Here is a 16572-nt window from a genome sequence, read left to right on the forward strand (position 1 = left end):
GCTTACTCTGTTACTTCTTTTGGAAAAGTAAAAACTGGAGGGAAGGATGTCCAGCCCCCACTCTCTCCCCTTTTTGTCGCCTTTTACGACATGCAGGGAATACTTGGGAAGTATTCTTTCTTCCCTATTCAGCAAGGTGGCAGATGTGGATGGTATTGCAGTGGAATTTATTAAAAAAGAGGGTAATTAAGTTTTTGATTGGCTGGTAAGGACCATGGTGAAGTGACTGAGGATTGGCAAAATGCATGCATAGTGCCATTGTACGAAGGCAGAGGGGATGAAGATGAGTGTTCAAACTACAGAGGCATAAATTTGTTGAGTATTCATGGGAAATTACAATAGAGGGTATTGATTGAGAGGGTGAAGGCAACTACAGAAGTTCAGATTGGGGAAGAGCTGTGTGGTTTCAGAAGTGGTAAAGGATGTGTGGATCAGGTGTTTGCTTTGAAGAAAGTCTGTGAGAAATACCTAGAAAAGCAAATGGATTTGTCTGTAACATTTATGGATCTGGAGAAAACATTTGATGGGGTTGATAGAGATGCTTTGTGGAAGGTTTTAAGAGTATATGGTGTGGGTGGTAAGTTGCTAGAAGCAGTGAAAAGTTTTTATCAAGGATGTAAGGCATGTATACAAGTAGGAAGAGAGGAAAGTCATTGGTTCCCAGTGAGTGTTGGTTTGTAGGAGGGGTGTGTGATGCCCACATGGTTGTTTAATTTGTGTTTAGGGAGGTAAATGCAAGAGATTTGGAAAGAGGGGTGAGTATGCAGTTTGTTGGGATGAGAGGGCTTGGGAAGTGAGTCAGTTGTTGTTCACCAGTGATACAGCTCTTAGTTCCTGATTTCATGTAAGAAACAGCAAAAGTTGGTGACTGAGTTTGGAGTGTGTGAAAGGAGAAACTTGAGAGTAATTGTGAAGGTTATTAGGTTCAGTAGGGTTGAGGGACAAGTTAATTGGGATGTAAGTTTGAATTGAGAAAAGTTGGAGGAAGGCATTTTAGATATCTGTGAGTGGACTTAGCAGTAGATGGAACCATGAAAACAAAAGTGAGTCACAGGATGGGGTAGGGGGGCAAAGGTTCTGGGAGTGATGAAAAATGTGTGGAAGGAGAGAATGTTGTCTCGGAGAGCAAAGGAAAGCAAAAATGGGAGTTTGAAGGAATAGTAGTTCCAACAATGTTATATGGTTGCGAGGCATGGGCTATAGATAGGGTTGTACAGAGGAGTGTGGATGTGTTGGAAATGAAATGTTTAAGGGCAGTATGTGGGGTGGGTTGGTTTGATCGAGTGAGTAATGAAAGGGTAAGAGAAATGTGTGGAAATAAAAAGTGTGGTTGAGAGAGCAGAAGAGGGTGTGTTGAAATGGTATAGACATATGAAGAGGATGAGTGAAGGAAGGATGGAATAAGAGGATGTATGTGTCAGAGATGGAAGGAACAAGGAGAAACGGAAGGCCAAATTGGAAGAATGGAGTGAAAAAGATTTTGAGCGATCAGGGCCTGAACATACTAGAGGGTGTGAGGTGTGCAAGGAATAGAATTAGTTGGAATGATGTGGTATACAGGGGTTGACATGTTGCCAGTGGACTGAACTAGGTCATGTGAGGCATCTGGGGTAAACCATGAAAAGGTCTGCGAGGCCTGGATGTGGATAGGGAACTGTGGTTTCGGTGCATTACATATGACAGCTAGAGACGAGAGTGTGATCAATTATGGCCTTTTTTTTTTTTTTTTTTTTTTTTTTTTTTTTTTTTTTTTTAATAGTGCTACGTTGCTGAAGGCAGGGTAGCGATGCTGATTTCTGTGGGGCGGGATAGCAACGGGAATGGATGAAGGCAAGGAAGTATGAAGATAAATATGTCTATATATGTATATGTGCATGTATGGGCGTTTATGTATATTTATGTGTAGATGAGTGGATGGGCCATTCTTCGTCGTGTTTCCTGGCACTACCTCGCTGACGTGGGAAACAGCGATTAAGTATGATGATTTATGTCTGTGTATCTCTATGTATACGTTGATGTGTGTGTGTGTGTGTGTGTATGGACATTTATGTATGTATGTATATGTATATGAGTGGATGGGCCATTTTTCGTCTGTTTCTTGGCATTACCTTGCTGACACGGGAAACAGCAATTAGGCATAATGATAATAGAAAAATAATATATATATTTTATTATTATTATACTTGATTGCTGTTTCCCACATCAGTGAGGTAGCACCAGGAAGCAAATAAAAACCCATCCACTCTTATGTACATAAACGCTCATACACGTACATATACATAGATATGATGATCACACTAGTCCGTGATGATAGTATGAAGGTGAAATCGCACTTTAGTAGGAGTTCATACAATTTTATTTAACATGATTTTTCTATAAATGTGGCACGTTTCATGGAGGCAATCCAGCTCATCAGGTGCCGGTACTTAATAAATATGTTTATATCCCAACGTCAAACTTGAGTCCCACCGTCCAACACCAATCTATTCAGACCAAGCGCTGTCTGCTTTGTGTGGCAGTAATCATTGTAAGGGAGAGTGATTGAGGGGGGTCACGTGGTGGAGGTTGACCTGGGTAGCTGGGTGTGTCTTGAACAACTTAAAAATTTTTAAGTTTTCGTGTTTTGTCAATACTCTCATAATGATTTGGTTAACACTAGGATGGGCTTTAAAATTGACTGAGGACAAATGAAAGTTCTTAATATTAGCAGTTAAGACATTTGATTATGTTGTGTGTGGCATAATTAGCAGAGGAGTATAGAATAACGGGATTTTAAAGATTATGGGGTGATAATTTTCATGACAATGTTTAGTCATCACATTTTTGTGGTCATCCCTGCATACTGCATGACAGTGCCAATAACACCTCTCCATTACAGTTTTCCTTTCTGGATAATCTAAATTTCTGTACATGCCTTGCATTTGACAGCGTAAATGTTCCCAGTTGTTGCATGATTTGGCCAACTATTTATTAAGGTCTTACTGATGGTGTTATTGTACTGGAAAGGAATATTACAAGCTCTGTTTTTTAGAACTTGTCTTGGATTAGCTAGGTTGGGAGAATAAGGTAGTACTAAACATTTAGACATCCTTTTTTGTTACAAGAAGCATGAAATGTCTTCCTGGCTTTTCAGTAAGCTTTGATCACAAACCAATTAGGATAATATAACTTCCACATGCAACGTCATTGAATCTCTTTAATTACTAATACTAAGAACTTTGATCTGTCCCCAGGCACTTTTAAAACCTATCCTAGCATTAACCAAATCATTATGAGAGCATTGACAAAACATGAAAACTTATAAAAAGTTGTTCAAGACTCACCCAGCCACCCAGGTCAATCCCCACCACATGACTCCCCCTTAATCACACACTTTTACAACGGTTACTACCAGACAAAGCGGACAGTGCTTGGTCTGTACAGATTGGTGTTGGATGACGGGACTCAAATTTGATGTTGGGATTTGAATAACTTTAAGTACTGGCACTTGATGAATTGGATTGTCTCCACAACATGTCATGCTACATGTATAGAAAAATTTCATTGAATAAAATTGTATGTACTCCTACTGAAGTGCAATTTCACCTTCATATGTATACATATACATATCAACATATACATGCATATACAGACATACTTATGTACTTATGTACATGTTCATGCTTGCCTTCAGCCATTCTTGGCAGCACCCCACCCCTCAGGAAACAGCATCACCCCCCCCTGCATCAGCAAGGTGGTGCCAGGAAAACTGATAGGGGGGAAAGAGGGGAGAAAGAATATTGCCCACTTATTCCATGCTTACTTTCGCACATACCTGTATGGAGACCCTGACTTATGAATGAGTTCAATTTCCAGACCATGTTTTGGAAGTTGACATGTTCCTAAGTGAGAAAATGGAGAAAACACAAAATGCACAGTAAAAGATTTGTAGAAAATCAGAGCTGCTTATAAAAAGTTGTTCACTGTTACTAGTACTGTCACTAAACTTGTTTTTCAAGTCTTGGTACAGACTTTTAGCCATGTGACCCAGCATAAGGTTAACACGATTATGGTATTGGTGCAGGTCTTTAAGCTAGTCAAACATTTCTCCATCTCAGCATCGACACTGCCTGTTTGTAGTAATTACGGTGACTTGAATAAGTGCAGATCCCTTTGTATGCAAAAGAATTCATACCTTATCCATCAGGATCATTCCTGTTTTGGAACAGTTAAGGCCTAACGAATACCTGATGTGCATAAGAGTTTCAGCCTTCTCAGAACTCTCTTTTTTATGTCAAACTTCAAGTTCAGCATTATGCTTCGATGCGTCCGGAGTTCACCCCCATCAGTTGCACCTGTTTAGCTTCTCAGATGAAATGAGGGTTACTAGAGGGGCAAAATTAAGAAGAAAAGCAGCTAGCACACAGTGGCAGTGAACCACGTGTGTTTTGTTTTGGTTGGAAATCAGAGTGTATGGTAGGGATTCCATCAAACAAAATTGTTTCTTGGTTCGTAAGTACAAAGTACAAGTGATCATTTATATGTTGGATAGGGAAGTTATATTCATTTCAGGCCTTCCGTAAGTACAGATGTTCTTATTTTGGACGTCTGTACTCTGGGGACTCCCAGTCTACCTTTACTTTCATACTTGTTTACCATTTCCCATTTTAGGAGGTATTGCCTGGAACAGAGTAAGGAGTGGCATCATTCACTCGTACCCGCTCCCTATCTCTTGTGTATGTTGCATTAAAATGACTGCCTCGTAGTGACAGCCAGGTCCCACAGACTTTTGCAGTTTTCCCTGACTGCTTCACATGCCCAAGCTCAGCCCATTGACAGCATGTTACTTCTTATATACCACATCGCGCCAAGTCGCTCTAACCCTTTAATGCCTTTTACCCTCCTGCATATTCATACCTCCAAACAGTCAAAGCCTCTCACCATCCTTCCAGCGCCTCCTTGGTTTTCTCCATTTCCATCATATATACACTCTGTTATCCATTCCTAACTCATCATCTTGTATCCATACCATATTAGCACACCTCTTTCAGTTCCCTCATTCGTGCTCTGCTCTATTACTCAATCATTTCTTATTCAGTGAACCCTCCCCACCCCAGATATTGGCCTTAAACTTCTATTTCCAACAGATTTCCTTTTCCTGTACTTTTTCATCAAGGGACCTTGCTTAGCTTTCATAAAATGCTAATAGGCAACTATACCTTCAAACATGACCATCTTTGCCCTCATATACAATGACTAGTGGCCTCTCTTTCTACACATTGCTCAACTTGCCCATGACCTTTGCTGCTTTACCCACCCTATGGTTCTATCTGAATCCATATCAATTCCCAGGTTTGTAAAGCAGTCTAGTTTATCAAAATTCTTTCCTAATAAATGTTCCTAATAAGCTTGCTTTATAATCATAGTTTTTCTCAGCATTCTTATTTCACACACACACACGCCCATACTCAGAAATACGTTTCTGCAATGTCTCTTTACAAGTCTGCCACAAGTGCTGTGTCATAAGCAAACAGTAACTGATTCACTTCCCAGGCCATTGCTGCCTCCAACAGACAGCATGCCTGCCCATCCTCCAAAACCTTTGCATTTACTTCCTTCCTTACTCCATTCATGAATAGATTAAAAAGCAGCAATGACATCATTAGTTACCCATCGTCACCTGAAACCACCCACCTGTTTCTCTTCCTACTCACACATATGCCTTACTCTCTTGATAAAGACTTCAGTTTTCCTAATGGCTTTCCTCTCGCATCATATATCTGTTACCCTCCACAAAGCATCTCTGTCAACTATGTGATATTCTTTTCCAGATCCATAAATGCCACATGCAGATCCCATTTGTTTCTCTTTAGTATTTTTCTCATTTTTCAGAGCAAAACCTGATCTGCACATATCTAGCACTGAGACCATGTTGTTCCATCCCAAATTTGTTGCTTTGTGTATGTCACCATCATGTCAATATCCATTCTCCTCCTGTAATTCAAACATTCTCTTTTGTTCCCCTTGCCTTTATAGAGTGGCACTCTACAGGTATTCATTGAGTCCTCAGTATGAACCAAACACACTGAAAATCCACGGTGACCTGTCAGCAACACAGTGACACCCTTTCTTAAGAAGTCTTCCATATTCCCAATAACTCAAGCCATTTTGCTGCACTTCATCAAATGCTGGACTTTCACCTCATTTCCCTTAACTGAACCAGTTGTTCTAACACTCCATTTTTACATACCCTCACATGAAAAGCACCCCACTTCTGCCACCCTATCATTGAACTCATTCTACAGTCTGAAATACTTGTTCCATCACCTCTATTCTTCGTTTCTTTTTATTACCACTTGGCCATATACCCCCTTCACTGATGCTCCTATTTGTTTTTATGTTCTCCTCCTTGTTAACTTCCCTAAAGTTTGCAGATACTCAACCCAACTGTCTGTCTCCTTCTTTTTCTGGTCCCCTACATCTCTCTTAAGACCTCTTGCCACTTTTCTTGTACATCTACAATCACCCACACTCATTCTCTGCAGGTAACACCCATACTTACTCTTCTCTTTCTCCAGCAACTTATCTTCCTCATCCCACAATTCACTATCCTTTCTCTAATGCCTATCTTCCACCTTCCACCCACTTCTCTTGCCCATAGAAGCATTGCTTCTTGAAATACTTCCTTTTCCTCTCCCACAGCCTTAGCTTCACTTATTCTCACCTTTTTTCATTTCACTCAATTTCTGTAGGTATTTCTTCTCACAAGCATCTGAAGCAAATTTATTCTTTTTCACCACCCTCTTTCTACCTCCATCTTTTTTTTTTTTTTTTTTTTTTTTTTTTTTTTTTTTTTTTTTCAGTGGAAACCTTCTCCCTTCCCTCCATGTAATAATGTGACAAATCACTAGCTGACTGCTCTGAGCACATTCACATATATGCTTTGTTGATATCTGTTGCCATAGTACCATGCAGAAAACATTCTGGATGGTGTGACACAAGTGTGCAGTTTGGTAATGGAGTGATTGGATTTAAAGATGTACTGTGTGGGTGAGATTGGGATATTTTTGGTTTATTTTCATATTAGTTTTTCAAGGAATTTCTATACAGAGAACAGCAGTGATATAGGGTGGCAGAAGTACAGCCAGTTGGGTTCTTTTGAGGGTTTTAGGAATGGTACTGTGTTGGCAAGTTTACAAATTTTTTTTTTTTGGTCTCTGTTGTCTAATCAGGACTAGTTGGGCCATAGTGTTTTATGGAGAAATTTTGGTACGTTGTTAGGGCCTATTGAAAGGAGTTCGTTATGGTTTTAATTGTATTTAAAGTTTCATTGGAATTGAAAGGTGGATAAACATTTATTACAATTTGGATATTGTGTAGGGTTCTCAAGGTTGTCCTGTTTTGATTTTTTTTTGCTAAGTTTTCGTTGTATCTTGAGTTCATTTATTTGTTCTTTAGGAGATGGGATGATGATGGGGTTAGAAGTGTTTATGCATATGGGTTGAGTTGGTTTATTTCTTTTTCATGATAAAGATGAGTGCCAGTTAGGTGTTTGCCTGTCAGTTGTTAGGTTAGTGGTGATGTTTAGAATATGGATTTGTTCTATGATCTCACTTGGTTTTATGAGTGTATTTCTTTATTTTAAGTGTTCTGTAATCTGCAGGGAGAATTGTGGTTATGTTGGACATGTTTCTTTTTATATCCTTGTGTTATGTCCTTGCTGGCTTGGTTGGTGGTATTGATAAGGTGTAAGATAACATGGTATAGGGGTGGGAGCTTTGATTCTATATCATCTGTGAATGCAAGCTAATGCTCAGCCTCAATCTGTACCTAGCTGCTTTGCAAAACTATTTGTCAAGCTGAAACATCATACACAGTCATACACTTTTTATTCATCACTGGGATGAGGCCACAGGTATTATTCTCCAGTGACTAACGCAAGTCTGTGACATTAACCCCAACTCAGTACCACAAAAGTACTACTGCCCACAATGCTAAATCCTCATCACCAAAAATGAACTACCCCATAAGAAGCTGTAACTGCCTCCAGTGATATCTTCATTGCTTATCTTTCCCAGAAAGAACTTCTCTTAGCTAATGGACATGCATTAGCCATTTGCACACAGTCACCATAAGTACACTTCCAACACATCAGCAAGCAGCAAGTCAAAATTCATAACCCCCATTCTTCACACACCAATCATACTACTCCATAGAACCCCATACACACCAAACATTTTGCTACTCGCTTCAAAAACATACACACAGTCCATATCTAAGAAACCAGACATTCTCAGATTCACTCTTTCTCTATCCCTCAACCCCAGAACCTCAAGACAAGACAAACAGCAAGGACAAGGATTCTTAACAATTGTACACAGCATAATCTCATAACCTGTTTGTAGAACAGGTTACAGACAACGACAGTATTTGAAATACAGTCCATAAAAATGAAACTACACAATGCTAATTATACCATAAACACCTACAAACTTCTGCCACCTTCTCAGATACATTGCCCAATTACAGCACATGACCAGCACCCTGAACAGTGCTGCAGACAAGGAGCATATACAGTATAATAGATTAACTCCCCTCAGACCACTTACCCATTTATACAAGTCCACAACACCCATCCAACCTGCACAGTTGCCACAAAGCATAAACAACCTGCAAGAAAAAGATTAGCCTTCATTCACATTTTTTTTAGAACCAAAGTCCAAAACATTGTCATCCAGTGGTCATGACCACAGATTAAGGTGTGTGGTGATGTGTACATTTTTGAAGTAATTATTGGACAATTGAGGGGTGAATTAGAAATGTTCAGAGGTCTTTCACAGCTTGTATTAATGTGTTAAATGACCAGTCACTGGGTATCTCTAAAATCTCATAAGGCTATAATACCTGGAGTGCAGGTGTGGTAGGTTTATCATCATCTGTACTGAGATAATCCTAGAAAGTACAGTTCCCAACTTACTTATGGAAATACCATCCTACTAGCATGACAGGCATGGAAGACTTTGTAAAATACTTCCTCTCAAATCCAAAGGTGCAACATGCACAAAAAAAGAAAAAAAATCCTTAAACACCTGTGGCTCAAGACTTCAGCACTGTGCCAGCTACCATCAGAAACAGGATTGTATGCACAATAAAGAAGTTAAATAGTGCACTGGACAAGTACCCACAAAGTTTACCAGATCACTCTGGCTGTGGGGGCTATATAGGCCTGAGGACTGTGGCTTCCAATAGCCAGCTTAACCCATGACCACATCCAATATCCAGGGTCCAGACTGGTCTGCTTGGGTGAAGACCCCCCAAAGACTGCATCAGATAGCCAAGTATTCAGTAAGTGTTCGAGTTTTTAAGTGTGGAAGTTGCATTATGGGATTGAAGGATTTTTTGATGTGATCCCTTTTAGGCTCTGTCCTCTGTTCTTATTATAAGCTACCGTGCTAAATGCTGGAAGTTGCAAATTTGTATGATATATATGGAGGTTGATTCAGGTGAGAAACTGCAGAAGCTGGTGACTAAGTTTGGTAAAGTGTGTGAAAGAAGAAAGCTGAGAGTGAATGTGAATAAGAGCAAGGTTATTAGGTAAAGTAGGGTTGAGGGACAAGTCAATTGGGAGGTAAGTTTGAATGGAGAAAAACAGGAGGAAGTGAAGTAATTTGATGGCCTTAATTAGGGCCTCAGTTGCCCGTGCTGCTCAGCGAACAAAAAAAAATAATGCTTATCAACATGTTTAATACTTTGATGCATTTCCCTTTCCCTTGCTGCGGTCCTGTAACTTGATGGGAATGCTGGTAGCAAGAGCCTGGGGAAAACTACCCCATAGCTGCTTAATATGTTCCTCAAACTTTGGTACAGAAGTTTCTATGTCGTAGTTTTTCACAATGGATCATAGGTTTTTTGTTGGTTTTATGATTAGGCTGTTTCCTGGCCAGCCCCTCACTATCATTGTGACTCTGTAACAGAATTAGCAATGTGGCAGGGAGCCCCATCCTGCATAGATATTTTTGCCTTTGCAGTTTTAGATAAATTTGGTTAATAGTCAAAAATTAATTGAAAGTACACTTTCTGGTTAATAGTAGAAAATTGAATTGAAGTAGACTTTCTGGTTCACTTTCACACTTTTAGGTAGGATACCAAACCATCAACATAGTAGCTGAAACCCCCAAACCATAAGAGAAGGATGATGTTAGACATTCATTATTATGTACTGTGGCAAGTGTGGGTCTGAGTATGGTAGCCTGTGCACCCTCTCTCTAGTGTTTCCAGTCAGTGAATGTCAACTTGTCACTCCATAATACGATTCATCTTTTCTGGTCCCAGACACTGTATTTCTTGCAAAATTGCATGTTTATGTTTTTGGGCAGCAGTTGGTAGAGGTTTTTGTTGGGTACGAAAAAATATGAAATTCCACGTTATGATGTAACTTTTGAATACTTGATAAGATACATTCCAGCAAGATAGGGTTTCATGTGCTGTCATGAATGGGCAGGCCTTAACTTGTTTTGTAATCACTTTATAGGTCCTAGGAGATGTTTATCTTGGCCTTCCAGGCTTCGGAAGAGGAGCTGCTATAACAGACTTCCATAATTCCTGAAACTGCTTCACCAATCTTTGGACACTTTGCTGGTAGACATCTGTTTGCTCAGCATTGTCTTTCATATTATGCTTATTACTGTATAAAGCTATCACTGCTGCAATGACCTCCTAGTTGTAACATTCCTGGGCATAATGGGATGGCACAAGTATTTGATAATTGCAGATAAATATGGAAGAAAAAATACCTAACACATAGAGACAAACAAAACAGACATGAATCTCATGGCTGCTAAACGCAAACTGTTGGATGTGACAAATTACTGCAGTGTTACTTAACTTATGATTAGCACTGTCAATGCATGACTGAACATATTAGGCTTGCCTGGGTCTCCGTAAGAGACACGAAGCAATTTCTGTGATTATTAAGTCGACGGCCCTCTTGTGTCTTAACTTTTAGCACAGACTGTATGTATAGTTTTTAGGTTTTATGTTTCCTTTAGATGGGATGAGCTGTAATTTAGGGTTGTGTTGATGGATTATGTGTCGGATTCTTTGTTTTGTCCGAATCTGGTACCAGTAAATGATTTGTGGGTGTTTATGGTTTTGTCATGGTGTTTGTAGTGTGTGGACTGAATGAATTATTTATATTTTCATCTGTATTCTGGAAACCACCCCTCTCCAGCATTAAAGACAGTTTTTCTTAATACCCCTCTTGCCCAAGATGCACCTCTCTTGATTAAGGTACTGTATAATTACTCAGCTGTGCTCTCACCCAACACAGACATTATTACTTTACATGGAGCAGGAAGGTAAGGAAAGGTATATAAATTTGTCACTTTCCTTGCCCTTTGTCCTCTTTCTTGCACCTTGACCTGAAATCATCACTGACTTTGCATGCCATTGTTTGGAGTTGGTAATTTAGGCTGAAATGTTCAGAACTCTTGGTGTTTCCTGTTTATATTCTGAGATTTATTTTATCAAGAGTTGAGGCATTTTGGCAGATTCTAGCTGGCTTGATATGCAGGGAAAGCTTCATTTAGTGATGGTGGTAGTCCTCTCATTCTATTATAATATTCTTGGTTTTGTTTGAAATGCTGAAACCTTACTTTTTTCATTCTTTTCAATATGTCCAAGTATCTTCGGAACCTTAGTGATGGTGGATGTTTGTCGCAAAAGTACTTGGTCACTGATTTTTTTTTTTTCTTGAGAAAATTCTAACATTAAGCAGACACAAGCAGTACTCCTGGTACTCTGTTTTTTGGTAAGGTCCTTGTATGTTGTAAATTTTTGTAAGTTGATGTGTTTTTAAGTATGTAAAAGCATACAAAAAATGTACATTAACTCCAGTGTTTAGAAAAAAAAAATTATGCTTTTTCTGGTTCTTTTGAACAGGGTAAATAGTTTTGCACATAGAATGATGTAGCTTTTAGTTATTAGATTGTATCTGACAGACCAGTTTGTGTGTTTGCTACTAGTAGGCAGGTGGTATTTCCTTTCGAGCCCTGATGAAAAGTTATGGCACATGGTGAAGGGTGGGGCAGTCATAGGAATATAGGTTTTTGATAAAACTGGAGGGTCAGGTTGGTTCACATGAAGTGAGGATGGCTCTGTACTGGCACATCTCTTGCAGGCTCACACAGGTCATGACAGGTTAGATGCAGCGGGCAGCGCCTTCCTGCCAAACATCATCTTAATGGAAGTGGATACATCGCAGCTATGACATGAGTTGTGACACCGTATCACATCATATTGCAGCTTAAACTGTTATGGCAGGGATAAGGCTCTGTTTTGGGCTGTGGTGCACAGTTTTTAGTGCCTAATACAGCTGATGACAATAAGGGCATTTTGTTCTCCATTTTAGTGCACTTTTTTAATCCAAGTTAAAGTTGAAATTCTAAGAGAAGCCCATTCCAGCAAAATTTTATTATAGACAGAAATTCAATAGTATAAGCCTTTTGTAGAGCCATTTGAAATTATATTAAACAGATTATGAAACTGTGTTGTCCTTTTCCAGAGTTCTCTTTCAGAGTTCTCTTTCAGAGCTCTTTTTCAGGGTTTTCTTTCAGGGATCTCTTTCAGAATTTTACAGGGAATTACTCATGGGCCTTAGTTTCGAGAGGGGAATACAAATAACTTATTTTTCATAACTGATTAAAACGTGTACAGCCACCCATTTGGAATCCAAATATACTCATCCTGTCTTTTTGCTTTCTTCCCCCATTTGTTTCCCCTAGCAAAGGGTTCGTGGTTGATTGCCCTAAGCGGCCCATTTGTACTGCCCATGATAAAGCCTGCCTCACTATGCATATGATAATGAACCGTCCTGACCAAGGCAAGTTTCAGTCTTTTGGTCGTATGTTGGCGCACCAATTTTTTAGGGTCGAGGTTCCTGTAGGGCGATAGGTAAGTTTTGCAAGAATTACACAACCATTCGTATGTCATTTTGAAGCTACAGTTCAGTACAGATAAGAATGTTAGGTTTCAAACATTTATGAAGAAAGATCACAGTGCACGTTTATGGTAAGTATTGAAAGGGTAAGTTTTCAACCTGTCTTCATTTTGGGCATTGGAAAGGTAAATCTGTTTGACAGTTTGAATTGGATACTGAAGTCTGTGGATGAACTTTGTGAATGAATGAACCCTACCAATATCTAGGGTTTCAGTGACTTAGTTCTCTTTTGGGTGGGAGGGGGTGCATGATGTATTTCCCTTGTATAGATTTCTCTGGTTGTATAGTGGACAAGCTTTTTGCAGATCCTGGAACAAAATGAAAAGTTTTATGACTGTGAGGCTGTTGAAAAAAAATTTGATATGATTCTACTTATCTCTGTAGAGTGTTTGTCTTCTTGCTTTAGCTGTAGTGAAGTTGAGTAACATATGTTCTTGATTAATCTTTTAAATATCTCTTCCTTGAATTCTTATTCATTATTATTTGTATTTTTGTAATTTCTGCATGGTCAAGGCACTTATGCACAGTACTCCCTGTTTCCTTAGCACACAGATGCTTGTCATATTTAAGTATGGTTTTGTTTTCTAAAGTTAGTTTGGTCATTTCATGATAAGAAGGCAGACTTGTTCGTTATATGCATCCTCTTATCCAGATTTAGTTTGTGGGACTTGAATCGTTGTGGCTCTCTGATAAGGAGGAGTTTAGCTTTTTTGGGTCATGTTGAATGACCAGTTATATGAATTACAAAATAAGGAACTTCCTCAGTATTTCCTGCCCAGTTTTTTAATTGGTAGCACAGCGCATTATGAAGGACTGTAAGTGGTTCCTTGTGATTTTCTTTTCCCCAAGTATGTAACTTTGTCTTAAGGAATTGGCTGATTTTGTAATGCTGATAGGTGTGCGCTCCACCTTGTCTGAGGAAATTCTTGTTGAACTCTGTACTCTTCAAATCAGCAAAGCACTTGCTTCTATATCATGGAATACATCTTGAAACTTGGAGTTATTTTGGCCAAAATGGATGTGCAGGGGTTGAAAATGGGAGTACTGGACATATTCTGTAATTTGTCCTGATATTATTTCCTAATTTTGTTTTTTGTGCTTTTAAACCAGGGGATATTTAAAAGGATATGCTTATCTGCAATAACATCTGAATATTTTGGATCAGTTTTTCATTATTTATTTTCGTAAGAGCTGTGTGCATTTGTAAACTGATTTTTGTACCCATTTTTAATATATTTTTGCTGGTGTAATTATTTCAGGTTAAGGAGCTCCTGATGTCATTTGGTCAACTACGAGCATTTAACTTGGTCAAGGATTCTGCCACTGGACTGTCAAAGGGCTATGCATTCTGTGAATATGTAGATGTCAGCCTCACAGATCAGGTAAGAAACACAGACAATAATGTAGCCACAGTTCATATGAAATAAGTTGTAAGTGAATTTTCCAGCATGTAATTGAATGTATTATATGATTATCTTCAATGGGCATTCTGTAATTTTAAGTGTGTCTTTTATCCTGTAGGCCATCCATGGACTGAATGGAATGCAGCTGGGTGACAAGAAGCTCGTGGTGCAGCGTGCAAGTGTGGGAGCTAAGAATGCCAATTGCATGGCTCAAGCCCCAGTACAGATCCAAGTTCCTGGCTTGCAGCTGCAAAGTGGGTCAGGACCTCCTACAGAGGTGTTATGCCTCATGAATATGGTAGGAACTTTGGCGGAGCACTCTATTTTTGTTTCCTTTTTTTAACTAAGGAAGGAGAGAATGGGAGAAAGAATACTTCCCACTTTTTCCCTGCTTGTCGTAGAAGGCAACTAAAAGGGGAGGGAGCTGGGAGCTGGAAATCCTCCCCTCTTGTTTTTGATTTTTTAAAAGAAGGAACAGAGAAGGGGACCAAGTGAGGATTTCCTTCAAAGGCTCGGTCCTCTGTTCTTAACACTACCTCGCTAATGCGGGAGATGGCGAATAGTATGAATATTGCATACAAGGCCCTCCAACTATAAGGATTCAAACCTCGCACCATTTGTGTGGTTGCTGGGTATACATAGCCAAGTTAATGTTATAATGTAAATGTGAAGTGCAGAGATGCTTCTTTATTATATATGTAAATGACCATCAGTTACATTAGGATGGCAACTTTCGAGACAAGCAGGTTATTGTCAGGTAAGACTTGTGTGGCCAACTGTCAACATACTCTTGAATATAATGCTGAAGTGTTGAGTAGGGCTGTTACTTCACTCTTCAGGTTCATTTGGTGCCAAATGGTGGACTTTACAGAAATCATGAACACTCCATGCAAATTTTTGACCCAGCATTTTTCAATGACATGTTTAAATGATTTGAGACCCTACAAATTTCCTAATGTCAATTTAATGTAATTTTTCAGGTAATGCCAGATGAATTGAAGGATGATGAAGAATATGAGGATATTTTAGAGGATATTCGTGAGGAATGCAGTCGGTACGGGATAGTGCGATCAGTTGAAATCCCACGACCTGTTGAAGGGGTGGAGGTTCCAGGGGTGGGGAAAGTGTTTGTGGAATTTAATTCTGTATTAGACTGCCAGAAGGCACAACAAAACCTTACTGGACGCAAGTTTGCCAATCGTGTTGTTGTCACATCCTATTTTGATCCAGATAGATATCATCGACGTGACTTTTAGAAATAGGTGCCCCTTTTCCACCTTATGCATGTAAATCTTGTCATTGCCTGATAGTTGCTCTGATTACATAAGGAAGAAAGTAATAGGTTTTGTTATTTCATCTTTCAGGCTATATAATTCACTAGCATGCAAGTTGACCAGCACACTTCATTTGTTTGAAATAATGATGGTCATTTTCAGTGTGTGTAGATATTAAGCATTGTTGGTATTTTGAAAATTAACATCCAAAATTAAGGTTGATAGATATGTAATTATTGCTCAGATTGTAATAACATCAATAGAATATAACAAGCTGAATTTTCATTCTTTTAACTTGATCCATTGCAGCACCAGCTAAGATTGAACGTTTTCATTTCATTCTTTTACTGTGTACAAGAAAGTTAGTTTTAGCCAATTTTTTTTTTTTTTTTTTTTTTTTTTTTTTTTTTTTTTGGCAAATGGAAGATTTATTTTTTCTTTCTATCTATAATCTCTGGCTACATGCCTCATTGTTTTGTATGTATTATTTCACCATATCACTGTCCTTTTAAGCAAAGAAAATTTCTAATTAATGTTTTTTCTTTTCACTGCCCTTTTAAACATGGAAAATTTATAATTTAGTTTTCTCCTTCATCTTTCTAGACCTTGAAAACTTCAAAAAGAAATTGTGGAGAAATTGTGTAAAGGATGACTTAATGATGGGTGGGGACAAAGTTGGGCTAGTGATAGTAAGTTAGAATCCAAGGTATAAATGCAAAAGCAAATGTGGATTATGTGCATCACCAGTATGGAATTGCATGTACACACATTGAACATAATATATTTAGAAATACGCTTGGCTTCGACAGAGTTAATAAGAGTATGATTGTTCATGTATCAATCAATCTATCTATCTATATATCTGATGGCCATTCCCAGCTGGAACTCCCTCAAGGGGGTGGCCACTAGTCTATATAAC

At 38.9% G+C, this 16572-nt stretch overlaps 1 protein-coding gene across 2 annotated transcripts in view; it reads left to right on the forward strand.

The window, feature by feature from the left end:
- The window catches only part of U2af50 (U2 small nuclear riboprotein auxiliary factor 50), a 69787-nt gene extending 53853 nt beyond the window's left edge, over positions 1-15934 (forward strand). For both annotated transcript variants that reach the window (XM_071671348.1, XM_071671347.1), the window contains exons 7-9: positions 14236-14358; positions 14498-14677; positions 15360-15934. In XM_071671348.1, the coding sequence (XP_071527449.1) occupies positions 14236-14358; positions 14498-14677; positions 15360-15635 (579 nt within the window). In that variant the 3' untranslated portion in view covers positions 15636-15934. The remainder of the gene's footprint in view (positions 1-14235; positions 14359-14497; positions 14678-15359) is intronic.
- The last annotated feature ends 638 nt before the right edge of the window (positions 15935-16572 follow it).

Source organism: Panulirus ornatus, chromosome 16, assembly GCF_036320965.1.
Source record: "Panulirus ornatus isolate Po-2019 chromosome 16, ASM3632096v1, whole genome shotgun sequence".
NCBI lineage: Eukaryota > Metazoa > Arthropoda > Malacostraca > Decapoda > Palinuridae > Panulirus > Panulirus ornatus.